This window comes from Narcine bancroftii, chromosome 1, assembly GCF_036971445.1.
Source record: "Narcine bancroftii isolate sNarBan1 chromosome 1, sNarBan1.hap1, whole genome shotgun sequence".
Lineage (NCBI taxonomy): Eukaryota > Metazoa > Chordata > Chondrichthyes > Torpediniformes > Narcinidae > Narcine > Narcine bancroftii.
Window position 1 is genome coordinate 39,254,952 of NC_091469.1, and position 16,339 is coordinate 39,271,290.

The 16,339-nt window shown below is 41.4% G+C and overlaps 1 protein-coding gene across 17 annotated transcripts in view; it reads right to left on the minus strand.

Moving 5' to 3' along the window:
* The window catches only part of cntln (centlein, centrosomal protein), a 608,473-nt gene that overhangs the window by 274,295 nt on the left and 317,839 nt on the right, over positions 1 to 16,339 (minus strand). For 16 of the 17 annotated variants that reach the window (XM_069924314.1, XM_069924366.1, XM_069924398.1 and 13 more), the window contains 2 exons: positions 14,370 to 14,911; positions 13,566 to 13,653 (listed from right to left, as the gene is read on the minus strand). The exons of the other annotated variant lie outside the window; for it this stretch is intronic. In XM_069924314.1, coding sequence (XP_069780415.1) covers positions 13,566 to 13,653; positions 14,370 to 14,911 — 630 coding nt within the window. The remainder of the gene's footprint in view (positions 1 to 13,565; positions 13,654 to 14,369; positions 14,912 to 16,339) is intronic. 17 annotated transcript variants of the gene reach the window in all.

Here is a 16,339-nt window from a genome sequence, read left to right on the forward strand (position 1 = left end):
TTCAGCATGGTCATCCAGCTACATGAAGATGGCCAAGTCAAAACAACCACGACCTCTCAGAACTCTTCTCAGTAGGCAATGGTGTAAAGCAAAACTGCATCCTCGCACTGATTCTTCTTCAGCATGATGCTCCAAAGGGCCACAGAAGACCTTGATGACGAGGATGGTGTCTACATCCGATATTGCACCGATGTCAGCTTGTTCAACCTGAGGCGACTACAGTTCCACACCAAGACATTGGAGTAACTCATTCAAGAGTTACTCTTCACCGATGATGCTGCCCTTGTTGTCTATACAAAGGCAGCCTTGCAGCATATAACATCTGCTTTGTGAAAGCTGAAGAGATCTTTCAGACTGGAAGTCAGATTGAAGAAGACAGAAGTTCTCCATCAGCACGCACCTCAGGAAGAGCACCACCTTTCCCGCATTACCATCGGCGAGACTGAGCTGAAAACAGTCCACCAGTTCAGCTACTTGGGGTGTACCATCTCGTCAGATGCTAAGATCAATAAAGGGGTTGACAACAGACTGACAAAGGCAAACAGCGCATTCAGCAGGATGAACAAAAGAGTCTGGAACAACAAGCATCTGAAGAAAGGCACAATGATCAGTGTGTCCAGAGACGTGGTACTGACCATCCTTCTGTACGGCTCAGAGTCATGGGTCACCTACCGTCCCCACTTACATCCCCTTGAGCGCTTCCACCAGCACTGCCTCCACACCATCTTTAACTTCATCAACAACGCTGAAACCTTCAAACAGGCAGAGGTTACCAGCATTGTGATCATGCTGTCGAAAACACACCTATGCTGGGCAGGGCACATTTCCAGGATTGTGCTGTATTACAAACTCTCCACCAGCCAGCATGACAGAGGGGCTCTGAAAATCAGTTACAAATGATGGTCACATTGACCATCACAAGCTCTAGCCTCTGATCGCGTGGCCTAGCAACAGACCATTCATCAGTCCGTCTCCTCTTTCGAGAACACACGCAGGGCTGGCCTTGAGGACAAAAGGAGATGGAGGAGGAACCTTAACACTATAGCACTAAACCCAGAACAGAATTTCCCTTGCTGCTGTTGTGGCCGGGCACATGTTGTCCCTCATTGGCCTCATTAGCCACCAGTGAACCTGCAGCATATGTGGACAGCCCCTTTCCTAAATCTTCATTCATGAAGCCAAGCCATGATTGGAGGGAAATCTAATATTCAAAATCTGCACGCATTTGGAAAATTAAGGACTGATTAGGGATAATCAGTCTGGTATGTTTCTTGGGAAATTGTGTCTCATAAATTTGAATGTGTTTTTTTGAAAAGGTGACCAAGAAGATTGATAAGTGCAGGGCAGAAAACTTTGTCTACAAGGTATTTGTCAAGGTTGTGCATGGTAGGCCTGTTCAGAAGGTCAGCCTGCACGGGATCCAGGGTGAGCTGTCCAAATGGATATGGTATTGGCTTGATGGTAGGAGTCAGGATGATGGTGGAGGGTTGCTTTTCAGATTGAAGGCCTCTCTAATGTTGGATCCACTGTGCTTTCTCATCTATATTTCAACTTGAAAAACAATGCAGTTACCATAAAACACAGGAGAAGAAATAGGCTATTCAGCCCATCCAGTCTGCCCGCCATTCAATCATGAGCTGATCCATTTTCCCATTCAGCCCCACTGCCTGGTCTTCTTTCCATAACTTTTGATACCCTGGCTAATCTCTCCCTTAAATACACCCAATAACTTGGACTCATAACCTCCTGTGGCAACAAATTCCACAAATTCACCACCCTCTGGCTGAAGAAATTCTAATGCATCTCTGTTTTAAGTGGACACCCTTCAATCTTGAAGCTGTTCCCTCTTGTCCTAGACTCTCCCACCATGGGAAGTGACCTTCCTACATCTACTCTGTCCATGCCTTTCAACATTCAAAATGTTTCAATGCGATCCCTCCTTATTCCTTTAATTCCAACGAGTTAAGGCCAAAAGTCATCATATATTCCTTACTTGATACATCTTTCCCAGAATCATCCTTGTGAACCTCCTCTGAAATCTCTCCAATGTTTGCACATCCTTTCTTAATGAGGAGCCTAAAACTGCTCATAATTCTCTAAGTGAGATCTCAACAGTGCCTTATAAAGCCTCAACATCACATTCTTTCTCTTGATTTCTATTCCTCTTGAAAGCATTTGCCTTCTTCACTGCAGACTCAACCTGCAAGTTTGTCTTCAGGGTATCCTGCAGGAAGACTCCCAGGTCCCTCTGCATCTGGGAAATTTCAATTTTCTCTCCATTCTACTGAAGTGCATGACCATACACTTTCTGATATTGTATTTCATTTGCTACTTTTCTGCTCATTCTCCTTATATGTCCAAGTCTTTCTGCAGCTTCCTTGTTTCATTAACTACCTGCTCCTCGATCTACCTTCATATCAACTGCAAATTTGGCCACAAAGCCATTTATACCATAATGTGAATCATTAGTATACAACAAAAAAAGAAGCAGCCCCATATTGACCCCTCCAGAACACCACTAGCAACTGTCAGACATCTCATCCATGCACACCACTGGTTATTCATCAGAGTATATAATGGGCAGGATCATATTATCACCATCATTTGCCACAGATGAATTGGACAACAGCGAAACGGTATCAGTAGGTGATTGCGGTCATGAAATTGCACTATTCACCATTGGATTCCACATCTTCTATCATTCCAGAATGCATCACATTAGAATCACTACAAAAAATCAATTTATGCCCAAAGCAGCAAGACCCTTTTTAGATAATTTATCCTGGCATGAACACCTCTCTGTAGTTACTGAGGCTTCATGCAATGAAGAGCTAGATACAAGAGGGATAACTCATCAGCATTCACCACACCCCCCCCCCCACCTCCCCACACCACAAACTTAGAGCTCAGTGGTGGTGGTTGTTTCTGGGGACTCCATTAAAGATACCTCATTACCATCACATTGTTCAGTGGAGTTAGATTTGGGTAAATTAAACACGTGTTCTCCATTTTCTCCTAATTCTTACTGTTGCACATCATATATCTCCCCTGCATGAGGATTTTCAAATTGGGAAACTGCCTCTCCAGCAGAGGTACCTTCTAAAGAAGGCATTTAGAACCATAGATGTATTTGGAGATTTTGTGCCAGGTAAGATAGTAGAAGAGCCGGACCTGCTCTTTGTTCTTCGCCATACTTGCTGGCTTCCTTTTCTTGTATTTCAGAGCAGTTATTTTGTATTGCTTTAAAATCCTTCCCATCCTCATAAATCCCTTTGAAAAAGGAGTTTTTCTCTTGTGCACTCCATGGTTCCTGCTACCTACGAAGATGGTGGTAGACGGAGATGAGCCTATCATCAGATCAACCATGAATTTATTGAATGGCAGAGCAGGCGCAACAGGCCAGATGGCATACGCCTGCGCCTAATTTTTTAATGTTCTCTTCCTCTTTTTCTCCAAAGATGGCCAATAAACTCTGCTGTGGTTTTGCTGCTCCCACCTGCATCAACCACAGCAATGCCAGATGAATAACCAGAAGCTGCAGCAACCCCCTCAAGAATTTTCCCCTTACTATCTGGAAGCCGCTGGGTCCATGAAAAGCAGCTGCCTCTTTAACTTCTTGTTGGGAGGTCTCACACTGATCTTAGAAATGATATTGATCTGGACTGGTGTCAGCTGCTGAAGTATCTTTGTGCTGTGTCAAGATCTGCACATCTTTCTTCACCTCCCCATCTCCTTCAGCACTTTCCTCTTCTCCACACCTTTAACACACTCTTCTCAGCCTTTCATCACTGTTAACCTCTGCCTGCTTTGCTATCATTCTGGATAAATTGGGCAGTGAGATTCATGGCATCAGTATGCTTCAAAATTAATCTTTCTGGAGCTAATAGCTAGTTTAATCTCAGTTTCCTTGGTGCAACCTGTTTCTAGTGCTACCTAGAAAGTAAAAGAAAGGAGGGATGCAGTTTCCAGGGAAGTTGCTGGTTTCCTGGGTCTAGTGGGCCTCGCCGCTTGGGTGTATAGCAGCCGGCCAGCCTTTCTTCTGCTCTCCCAACACCAATGACACAATGCAGGTTGCTCAGGCTTCCAGCCAGCACCTCGACTTTTCTTACCCTGATGCCACAAAGGCATCCTTCTCTCCTCACTTCCTCCACAGATCCATTCGCAGCTGCAATCTCTTGGAGCTCAACACTTTCATCACTAGATTCACTGGCCATTGGATCACTGTGTGCACATGATGATGACAGCATGGGGCCAATGGATGAAGGGCAACTTACTAACCATAGTTGGTAAGTTTGTCAGGTCACCAAAATTGGTCAAATCGTGAATTGCTAAGAATTTAATCTGCAAAGTCCGGAAGTCTCCAGAGAGGATCATTAAAAACAGCTCTTCAAGAATTCAATTTATTGTCATGTAATAAACACAGGGCAACATTATACAAAATTTGTTTACATCTGCCATAAGGCAGACAGATTTGCAATTGGCAGAAATTGCCTGAAGCACCTTTTACAGTTAAGAAAAAGAGAAGCAAAAGAGAGTCCTCTCAAAGTCACCGAGTGTCAATGGATTTGTCTGTAGCGCTCCTGTAGCCACTGAGTCCAGTTCAAACCATCATCAGCCCGAGTTCCAGATCCAAACCCTTCAACACCCTTGGGACTCACTCACATCTCAGATCCGATACCAGTCCACAGCTGCCATTACACCAGCTCCAGCAGTGCCGGCATTTTCAATTCTTTAATCCACTATGATCAAGAAATAGGTACAGAAGGATCAAAATCAGGACTGCCAGCCTAGGGTAAATTGACGAACAGTATCCTGTAATGGTGTAAATCACCCCAAATATTTATCAATAATTATTCTTACAATTTATGTGATCATTATGTGCTGTATAAGGTGTGTTTTTGTGTGTGTTCCATGATCTGGAGAGATGCTGTTTCATCAGATTGTATATGTATAATCGAAGGCTTTGGTGAGGTCAACAAAGGTGATGTAGAGTCCTTTGTTTTGTTCTCTACACTTTTCTTGGAGCTGTCTGAGGGCAAAGACCATGTCAGTGGTTCCTCTGTTAGCGCGAAAGCCGCACTGTGATTCTGGGAGAATATTCTCAGCGACACTAGGTATTATTCTATTTAGTAGAATCCTAGCGAAGATTTTGCCTGCAATGGAGAGCAACGTGATTCCCCTGTAGTTTGAGCAGTCTGATTTCTCGCCTTTGTTTTTGTACAGGGTGATGATGGTGGCATCACGAAGATCCTGAGGCAGTTTACCTTGGTCCCAACAAAGCTTGAAAAACTCATGCAGTTTGGCATGCAGAGTTTTGCCGCCAGCCTTCCAGACCGTGAGCAGGAAAGGGCTTTGGCAAATACTAGAGCGCATCGGATGTCCCCCAAAGTTCCTCAACATGATTATCCAACTGCACGAAAACCAACAAGGTCGGGTCAGATACAGCAATGAGCTCTCTGAACCCTTCTCCATTAACAATGGCGTGAAGCAAGGCTGTGTTCTCGCACCAACCCTCTTTTCAATCTTCTTCAGCATGATGCTGAACCAAGCCATGAAAGACCCCAACAATGAAGACGCTGTTTACATCCGGTACCGCACGGATGGCAGTCTCTTCAATCTGAGGCGCCTGCAAGCTCACACCAAGACACAAGAGAAACTTGTCCGTGAACTACTCTTTGCAGATGATGCCGCTTTAGTTGCCCATTCAGAGCCAGCTCTTCAGCGCTTGACGTCCTGCTTTGCGGAAACTGCCAAAATGTTTGGCCTGGAAGTCAGCCTGAAGAAAACTGAGGTCCTCCATCAGCCAGCTCCCCACCATGACTACCAGCCCCCCCACATCTCCATCGGGCACACAAAACTCAAAACGGTCAACCAGTTTACCTATCTCGGCTGCACCATTTCATCAGATGCAAGGATCGACAATGAGATAGACAACAGACTCGCCAAGGCAAATAGCGCCTTTGGAAGACTACACAAAAGAGTCTGGAAAAACAACCAACTGAAAAACCTCACAAAGATAAGCGTATACAGAGCCGTTGTCATACCCACACTCCTGTTCGGCTCCGAATCATGGGTCCTCTACCGGCACCACCTACGGCTCCTAGAACGCTTCCACCAGCGTTGTCTCCGCTCCATCCTCAACATCCATTGGAGCGCTCACACCCCTAACGTCGAGGTACTCGAGATGGCAGAGGTCGACAGCATCGAGTCCACGCTGCTGAAGATCCAGCTGCGCTGGATGGGTCACGTCTCCAGAATGGAGGACCATCGCCTTCCCAAGATCGTATTATATGGCGAGCTCTCCACTGGCCACCGTGACAGAGGTGCACCAAAGAAAAGGTACAAGGACTGCCTAAAGAAATCTCTTGGTGCCTGCCACATTGACCACCGCCAGTGGGCTGATAACGCCTCAAACCGTGCATCTTGGCGCCTCACAGTTTGGCGGGCAGCAGCCTCCTTTGAAGAAGACCGCAGAGCCCACCTCACTGACAAAAGGCAAAGGAGGAAAAACCCAACACCCAACCCCAACCAACCAATTTTCCCTTGCAACCTCTGCAATCGTGTCTGCCTGTCCCGCATCGGACTGGTCAGCCACAAACAAGCCTGCAGCTGACGTGGACTTTTTACCCCCTCCATAAATCTTCGTCCGCGAAGCCAAGCCAAAGAAAGAAATATGTATAATCAGAGGATTATAATGTTGAACTTGAACTTGATTATTACTTGACTTAGATGAATTGGGGAAGTAAGACAAGGAATGTAAGATGGAATTTAATTTGGATATGTGTAGGGTGTTGCACTTTGGTATGCTAAATGAGAGCAGGACTTAAGACAGAAAATTGTGGGGCATAGAGAGTGTATAGAACAGAAAGACTTCACAGTACAGGTACATAGTTCCATGGAAGTAGCGACACAAGTAAACAGGGTAGTGAAGAAGGCTTTCCTTCGTCATTCAGAGCACTGAATACAAGATTAGGGATGTCATTTTACAACTGTACAAGCCATTGGGGAGATAGCATTTGGAGCACTATGCACATTTCTGGTCACTCATTTATAGGAAAGAGATCATTAAGCTGAAAAGGGTGCAGAAAAGATTAACAAGGAAATTACAGTGAGTGGTGGCCTTCCTGCCTCACGCACAGAGATTTATAAAATCATGAAGGGCATAGATCAGGTAAATCCCAGGGTATGGGAATCTTCAACAAGAGGGCACATATTTAAGGTGAGAAATAAAAGGGACCTGAGAGACAACATTTTTCCACACAGAGAGTGGTGAATACATGGAACGAGCTGCCAGAAGAAGTGGTAGAGGCAGGTGCAACTGTAACATTTAAAAGACACTTAGACAGAACATTGAAGCTAGTACAGCAGAGGAACAGGAATATGTTTCTGTGCCAAATATGGCACCCAAATTTTAACCAAAACTCATGATTCTTATCCCTCTGTCTACCTCATACATATCTAGAGGCCTCTTAAATGCTACTATTGTATCTGCTTCCACCACTACTCCAGGAAGCTAATAATAGGTATCCACTACTCACTGGTAAAACCTGCCCTGCACATTTCCTTTAAACTCTCCCTCCTCCACTCCCTTTACCTGAAACATATATCCTTCAGCGTTTGATATTTTTACCTTGGGGGGAAAAAAATCCTTGACTGTTTAACCAATCAAAGTACCTCATAACTTTATAAACACAGAGAAATCTTCCCTCAGCCTCTAATGTCCCATAAAAACAACCCAAGTTTATGCAATCTCTCCCAGCAGCTCATATCCTTTAATCCAGACAACATCCTGGTAAATGCCTTCTGTACTCCTTCTGTGGTCATAACTGTTATAGATAGAGAATTTGGGTTAAAAAGGGTTTAAGTTAAAATGTGATGATTAGTCATAAAAGGGGGCTAACCACTAGAGTTTAGCTGGAAAATGTTACAACAGACTTGCAACAAATTTAACTACAGAGAGACATGCAGGAGCCAAAGATTGATAAAGAGTGAAAAACAGAATTTGGTGTGAGCAGAGGTCATGAATGATCGTGGTGTGCGTGACTAACAGTAATCAGGATGATTCTGCAAAAACTAACCAATTAAGGCAGTGTAGTGGAGATGCCGAAGGACAAGCAAATTGTATAAAAAACAATGCACTGTATGTATCAGGGCTCGACTTGGCAAGAAGCCGGTTGAGTCCAACTCTGCAGACTTGAGAATAAAGCTTGTCGTGTCACCGATCTTAAAGAGACTCATTTGTGAGAATTTGTGTTTCTGACAATAACTTTATAAACACAGAGAAATCTTCCCTCAGTCTCTAATGTCCCATAAAAACAACCCAAGTTTATGCAATCTCTCCCAGCAGCTCATATCCTTTAATCCAGACAACATCTTGGTAAATGTCTTCTGTACTCCTTCTGTGGTCTTCACACCCTTCTAATAATCAGCCAATCAGATTTGCATACTGTATTCCAAGTATAGTCTAACCAAAGTTTAATAAAGCTGCAATATGACTTGTACTCAATGTCCAAACCAATGAAAGCAAGTATACCATTTACTATCTTTACCACCCTATCTTCTTGCGAGCCCACTTACAAGAAGTGGATCAGAACCCCAGAGTCATGCCATTAACTATATACTTTCCTCAAAGTGCAACACTTCATATTTTCCTCAACTTCAGGTACTTTCTTTGCCATAGATCCTCTGTGGTTAATGAGGGATTACTTAAGATAGTATCTGAGTGGAAAAAAAGGCTGAGAACCACTAGTTTAGAGGGATGCGGACTTAAAGCAGGCAAATAAGACCAGTTTGGTTAGACAGCTTGGTTGTCCTGGACAAGTTGGGACGAACTGTCTGTTTCTATGCACAGAACTGTATGACTCACATGAGCTTCATTGGACAGAGTAAGAGGCCAAAAAGAGAGATGAAGTTGTTTCAATTAATCTCAGTGAATTCATTTCACCATTTACATCAACAGTTACCCCAATTATCTACAATTCCATCACATTTCTTCCTCTGGAGCAGTGGTTCTCAGCCTATTTTTTCCACACACATATCATCTTAAGTAATCCCTTCACTAACCACGGAACACTTATGGCATCCAATCCCATAGATGCTCCGTGGTTTGAAAGGGATTACTTAAGGTGGTTTGTGAATGGGGAAAAAAGCCTGAGAACCACTACTCTGGATTGACTGATTCCCAATTAAATTGCATCTAAATTTTCCATAAATTGAACTCATCTTCTATACAAACTGCTAAGTTAAATACTGAATAAATAATGAAAAGCACGTCAGTGCCTCTACTTCCACAGGAATTTGCGGAGATATGATATGACATTGGATACCCTTGCAAATTTCTACAGATGTATGGTGGAAAGTGTGCTAGCCGGCTGCATCATGGTCTGGTATGGGGAGAACAATACCCCTGAGCGTAAAGCCCTCCAAAAGATAGTGGACCCTGGCCAGGACATCACAGGCAAAATCTTTTCCTTCATCAAGAACATCTACAAGGAATGCTTCTGTCAGAGAGCAGCAGCAATCATCAAGAATCCACCCCTCTCAGCACATGCTCTGTTCCCGCTGCTGCCATCAGGAACCACCAGGACCTGGAACACCTGCTACCCCTCCATTATCAGACTCCACAACAACAAACTCAATCAGGGACTCATTTAAGGACTCTTACTTGTGCACTTTATTGATTTTTATCTCTCTGTATTGCACAGTTTGTAGACATTTCTTTATTTGTTTACATGTATACGCATCTTGTTGACTACAGTTTTCTGAGCAACCAATAAGTGGTCATTCTGCCTTGCTTGTAGGAAAAAGAATCTCAGAGTTGTATGTGATGTCATGTATGTACACTGACAATAAATTTGAACTTTCAATAACAATGGCTCAGCAAAGATCCATTTAAAAAATCTAACTTCACTATTGAAATTCTGAGTAACACACTAACCCTACAATTTTCTATTACAACCACCTTTCTCTCAATTCAATTCACTCTCACCTGACCACATGTTCCAATTCATCTACTATGCTGTACCTTATCAATGACCTAATCAATATCTAAATGGATTACATTTCCTATATTCCCCATTCATTCCTATTTAAAGATTTTCCTGTGGTTGGTCAAACACAATCTTCCATGTGAGATCCAAGGTGACTAATTCCTCATTAAGTTTATAATTTTTCAATATTTTTCTTTGACATCCTCGAGTAAAGATTCTTCAATTGCCATTCAAGTGTTCAATATAAAATAGACTGGCATATTAAATATAGTTCAAATCTGATAGAAAGATTTAGAATGTTTAATAATAGCTTGCTTTTTATGTAATCCACCAATTTAAGTTCCCAATTGCACCCACTGTGAACTTTTTTGTAACATTGCAGGTTTCCACTAAAATAACTACATCACATCAGGAATATTCTGGTTTATAAACAAACCCATATGAACAATAAAATATGTTGATTCCACATTGTTTGATCATTTTTAGACACATAGTGCAAAGCAATTTTTGTTCTTTAATCTGTCTGCCATTGTAATTTTGACTGCATTGAAAATCAATAAATCTACAGTTGCTGGAAATCTAAAATACAGACAGAAAATGCTGGAAAGGCAAGAGTTTTTTTAGTTTAGTCTGACCTTCTGGGCATGATCTACAGCCCTGCATTTTACAACATTTTATGCTTCTTAATTGTATTATCATTTCCATACTACTCCCGTTAACCGATCGACAAGAGTAACCTTAAATATATCCCCTCAGCAACCCTAGCTTCATTATGTCAAAGATGTCCCTTTTGTCCTTTCATTCATTCCTCCCTTCCTCCTCATCTGAAACTTTTTTTAAACTTTATTTAGAATTTTAAAATAAATAAAGATTAATACATAAAAATAATAACAAAATAAACAAAAAAAAAAACAAAACCACCCATCCCTTCCCCGCACCCTCACCGTGTCCCCCAAGGGGAGCAAAAACAAACATATATTAATTAAGTACATACATAGGCCGTGTGATATCTCAAAATTATAATAAAATAGTTTAAGATATTTCTAAACCCATACATTCCAAATAAGGTGACCACATCTGAACAAAAAAAATAATTATCATGCAAATTATGTTATTTTCTCCATATAAATACAAGATCTCAATTCATTATGCCAACAAACTATATTTACTTCTACATTATCTTTCCATGTCATCCCAATACATTTCCGTGCTACCGCCAGTGCTAAACGAACAAAAGCTATCTGAAACTTGTCCAACCCCAAACCAGTCAAAGATACAGTATAACCCAGCAAAAAAATTTCTGGGACTAATGGCAATTTAATCTTAAACAGTTTTACAAAATCATGGCAAGATGGCATAGGAAGAAGATATGTAATTCCACCTCTCCCCAGTTGAACTATTTAATGCCCGAATTGAAAAGTTTGGAAAGTTTTTTTAAAAAGTTTCAGAAGGTGTCTGAAGATAGAAGATAGACAATGGCTACAAATGTGAAGAAGACTAAGACTCAATTACAAAAGAAATTACCTTTTTAAAGTGCTAAAGAATCGAGGCCTACCTACCAGAGAGAAGCCACGGAATCGATTGACTCTGCTCCTAAAGCTCAATGAACTCCTGGACGGTTGAGTATAATGCCGGCGTCTGTCCTGCAACCACAAGATGCCGCCGGCAATGATACCCGCCCGGCTGACTCAGAGACACGCGTCTGCTGAGTGGAGTCTTGTGACATCTATGTGTGATCCCGCTATTGTGTCCGCTGGCTCAACAACGTGCAGCAGTGCGTCGAAAGACGTCCCTGCACAATCGACGGCACTGTCAGTCATGCGCGGAAATACGCGCGTGCGCCATCTGTTGGAGAGTGTCTGGACGGGAGGGCGGGACCCGACCGACGCCAAGCTGAAGAAGTCGGCCCGACGTTGGTAGGGGTCCAGACCCGCAGTCGAGCGGCCCGACCTGCAGTAAGTGCAGATGAAGAGGAGGAGGAAAGCCCTGTTTTGTAAGGGACACCAGAATATGAAGGATTAACCACAACAACTACAGTTAAAGAAGGTAGGCCTCATGAAGGTGGAATGGGGGAACCAGGAATTGAAGCTGTTTTTACTGTTTTAGAAGGCTTTGCTCAACAAATGGAAAATATGTCATCTCAGATGACTTCACAGATAAATGAGGGATTTATGGACATGAAAGCTAAAATGAATGATATCTGTGAACAAGTGTTGTCTGTAAAAAAGGATATGTCTGTTGTTAAGGCTGATGTCAATAAATGTTTGAAATCGGTGGATAGAGTACAGAATAATTTTAAGAAAATTGAAGAGATCAAGTGGAACGGAACAAAGAAAAAATGGAGAAAGTGGAAGATTCTTTTGTTGGTTGGGAAATTCAGAAGAGAGAATTGTTGAAGACTGATTCTGTGGAAAATCAAGGTCAGCATAATAATGTGAAGATAGTAGGACTTCCGGAAGATATTGAAGATTCAGACCCAGTGAAGTTTTTTAAAAAGTGGATTCCAGATGTGTTGGGTAGTGAATTCTTTCCGGATGGCTTGGAATTAGACAGAGCACACAAGGCATTAAGGAAGAAACCTTATCCAGATCAGCCACCTCGAGCTATCCTAATTCTATGTTTGAGATACGAGGATAGAGAGATGATTTTGCAGATAGCTGTTCAAAAAGCTTACCAAAGTCAGGCTCCAATGATGGTTCAGGGTAGTAGGGTATTTTTTTTTAATGCTGATTTGACCTGGAGTTAATTAAGAGGCGTAAGGAATTTAATTCAGCTAAAGAGGTGTTGTGGATTTAAGGGTACAAGTTTACTTTCCGGTACCCTGCTGTGTTGAAAGTTTTCTATGGGAATTATCAATCTCAGTTTTTTGAGAGTGATCATGATGCATCAATTTTTACATGTGCGAGGATCTGATCGACCATAATCACCCAAGAGGAGAGTATCTGACAAGAGGAATGGGAATTGGGGGGGTGGAAATGGCACGAGGTCTGCTCGATACTGAGGATCCGGAAACAATCTTTGGGGACTGGAATTAATAGGATGAACTTGAACGAGATGATTAATTGCCGAGAGGTTCGGCTGGGTGGGGGGATGACTATGATATTTTAGAAAGTCATCTGCCACTAGTGGTGCTATCCACACCCAGTTAATTGGGGAGTTACTACATTGGTGTAATTTTGGGGAAGTTTTTTTTTGAAGAGGGTTTTTTTATTGTTCACGCAAGGGGAGCTTTTTTTTAATAATTGTTAGCTGTGTGAGTTGTGGGTTTTTTTAAGTAAAGTATGACTAATTTGAATTTTGCGACTTTTAATGTATAGGGTTTTAATAACCCGATTAAGTGCATGTCAGATTATATTAAAAAGATAAAGGTTGATATTGCTTTTTTACAAGAAACACATTTAACTGAGAAAGAACCTATGAAGTTGAAAAGATCTACTCTGCAACTGAAAACTTTTTTTCTTTATTTTTCTGCAGTTCTGATAAAGGGTCTCTGATCTGAAGGTTCTGAAAATGGTTGATAGCCATTAACCTACAGTATTAGGTGCATTCCCCTTTAAGTGTTTGTGTAAAACTTACCATCTTCTGTGTGGTTGTTGGACTCATTTGCCGAGCAGTCTTCACTATTATTTCTCCCAAACTCCCAGCCGCAGTCTCCTCAGAGTCACTAGCATAGAAGTACAGTGGTAAAATTTGCTTTATTGTACTACAGTTAGGAGTTTCAATCTTATTGCAGAAAAATGCAATTGTAAATACCCCCTGAATGAAAATTAATAACAGAACACCACATTTTCAACCATCATTCAATTAACATTAGTTCAATGACTGTGCATAAAACATACATGAAATAATTAGTGTGGATGGTTCTTAATTTAAAGGATGTTAAACAGCTTGTAAGCATCTGGTAGCAAACTGAAATAGGTCATTCAAAATTTATCTATCTAAATTAAGAGGAAAAAAATTGGTTTCTCCTCCTGGATCGACATGTCACAAGATAACTAAACTGACTTAGCAGGGTTGCCTGGGAATCCTTAGCTGTCAGTGGTGAATATGCAAAGGGCCAGCAAATTAAATCAACCTGCCAAACTGTCAATTTCAAGCCTCATGACTGCATGAAAATGGCATCACGGAAAGAAATCATGCATTGCCTTAGTCTGGATTTCCTGGCATTAATTCAAAAATTCATGCAGTTGGAGCTAATTTCACATGCAAATTTCAGTCAATAAGCTTGAAGCAAGACATCCCATGACTATTCAAAAATCTGACAGGATTTTTTCACCCCTGAATATGAAATTGGCTGTATATGAAATCCAATCTCTATTTGCTTACAGTTTGCATATCTAGACTGCCCCAGCTGTAGGGCCAAGTTAATGAGAACTGTACCTGGTTTCAGTTAAATCTTCCCAACCATCTTTACTGAAGTGCTCAAAGACATTGCTCATCTTCTTGATGGATTGGTTGAGAAATCTCTGGTGCTGTTTCATGGAATTGTTTTTTCTTCTTTTCACTCTTGGATTATAGGTTACTGTTTTACATACACAACTTGCAATGCTGTTTCCCTCCATCGATCCAGTATTGATGGTGGCAGTCTGAGATGCAAGTGCTTCCTGCAGCTCCTGTATCTTCTGCAGCAACAACTCATTCTCTTTTCTAAAAAGTACCATGTCTGCTATTTGCCTTTTCAGGCAGGCAGTTTCCAGTTTCATTTCATCCATCACCACATCCAAATTATTCTTTTCTTCCTTCATGCATTGATTTGCCTTCATCAGTTCTCCAATTTCAGTAGCTTGGTTGTCTGATTCACTTTGAAGCTTGTTGTAGGCAGTTTTCAAAGAAGCTCTGGCCTGCATTAACTCTTCATTTGTTTCTCTCAAATCTTTGGCTTCTCTCTGTATAGTTTTCAGCTTCCTTTCTAAATGGCTAATCTGAAATGGGTGATGAATTACCATAAGATTAGCTTTAAAAGGATGTTCGTCTGCACACACAAGAAATATCCAGACCCAATTTCTTATTTTCAGAGTGAACTGATTTTGTCAAAGAAGACAATAACATTGGGACTAGTAGCACTGTCACAGGGTTCAAAAAAATTAAAATAATTCTTTTTGCCCTCACATTCTGATTGTAGGCAGTGCCGAATTAACATTGTAGCAAAACTAGCATATGCTATGGCCCCGCGCTAAATGCTTGCCCTATTACTATACTACTGCACTTGGTCTATTATGAAAGTGCTATCCTGCCTTCAACTTTTAATTGGGGTTATTATTTTAACACAGTAATTAAAGGGAGTGTGGTATCAATGGCCATCTTCATTACCCATCATCCCCCACGCAGCTGGAACCGCTCTTCCAGTCTGCATTTCCCTGGCACTGGAAGAGCGATTCCAGCTGCATGAGGATTACGGATAATGAAGACGGCCATTGCTCCGGCATTCCTCCCTCCCGCCTTCGTAAGGAGTCAAAGCCATCCTGGGGTACGTAAATATTTCCATTCAAAAATTTAAAATTGCAGACAGAATCCTTTGAATTCTAAAATACAACAGTTTTTGTTTTTATTTTCCAATTCTAGTTCTTGTCTCCAATGTACACACTTTGATTAGGAATGCATTTTAACAACCTATTCACTCACAAGATGACTCGTGCATGAGATACTTAACCATGTGAAAATACATTTTTAAAAATAGATTTTTATAACAAGTAGTATTCTATGCATGATCAAAGCAATTTTTAAAAATGTATTTTTTACATGGTTAAGTATTGCATGCATAGACATAGGTTTATGTGTTTTAATATTTTTGTGTATTTTTTAAATTTAGGGCCCCTTCATAACATAAGATACAGAGCCCACAATAGCTTAATCCAGCTCTGATTGTAGGCTCTTTTGTTCAACCACACAAAAAAATGAGTGTGGGTGCTCATTGTGAACTCAAACCTAAGGTTGTCCATATTTGGGTAAGTGGATATCAAAAAGGTCATTGGTATATGAGGATGGGAAATCGTGCTGTCAATCAAAGCAGAAGATAATTTAAAGTATTGGTATCAGATACCCAGTCCAAAGCAGACAATGAATTTGGTGTCATCATTTTAGCTCAGTTTTTAACACTAGTTGTGTACCTAATCCAGCTGTTCACAACAGATTGGAAGATAAGACCTGTGGCAGCCTGGATGTAACATGAGCCAGAAACTGTCAAGCAGGAGGCTTTGCTCAGCCACTCAATATTAGTCCTAACTCTAAGTGCCCAATGTTAGCTCTGAAACATTGGAAAATACTTAGTCAACAACATATGGGGAGGGCAAATTTAAGAAAAGAGTTGAGGATAAACATGCCTCAAAATTAAAGAAAGCAATTAATTCCAT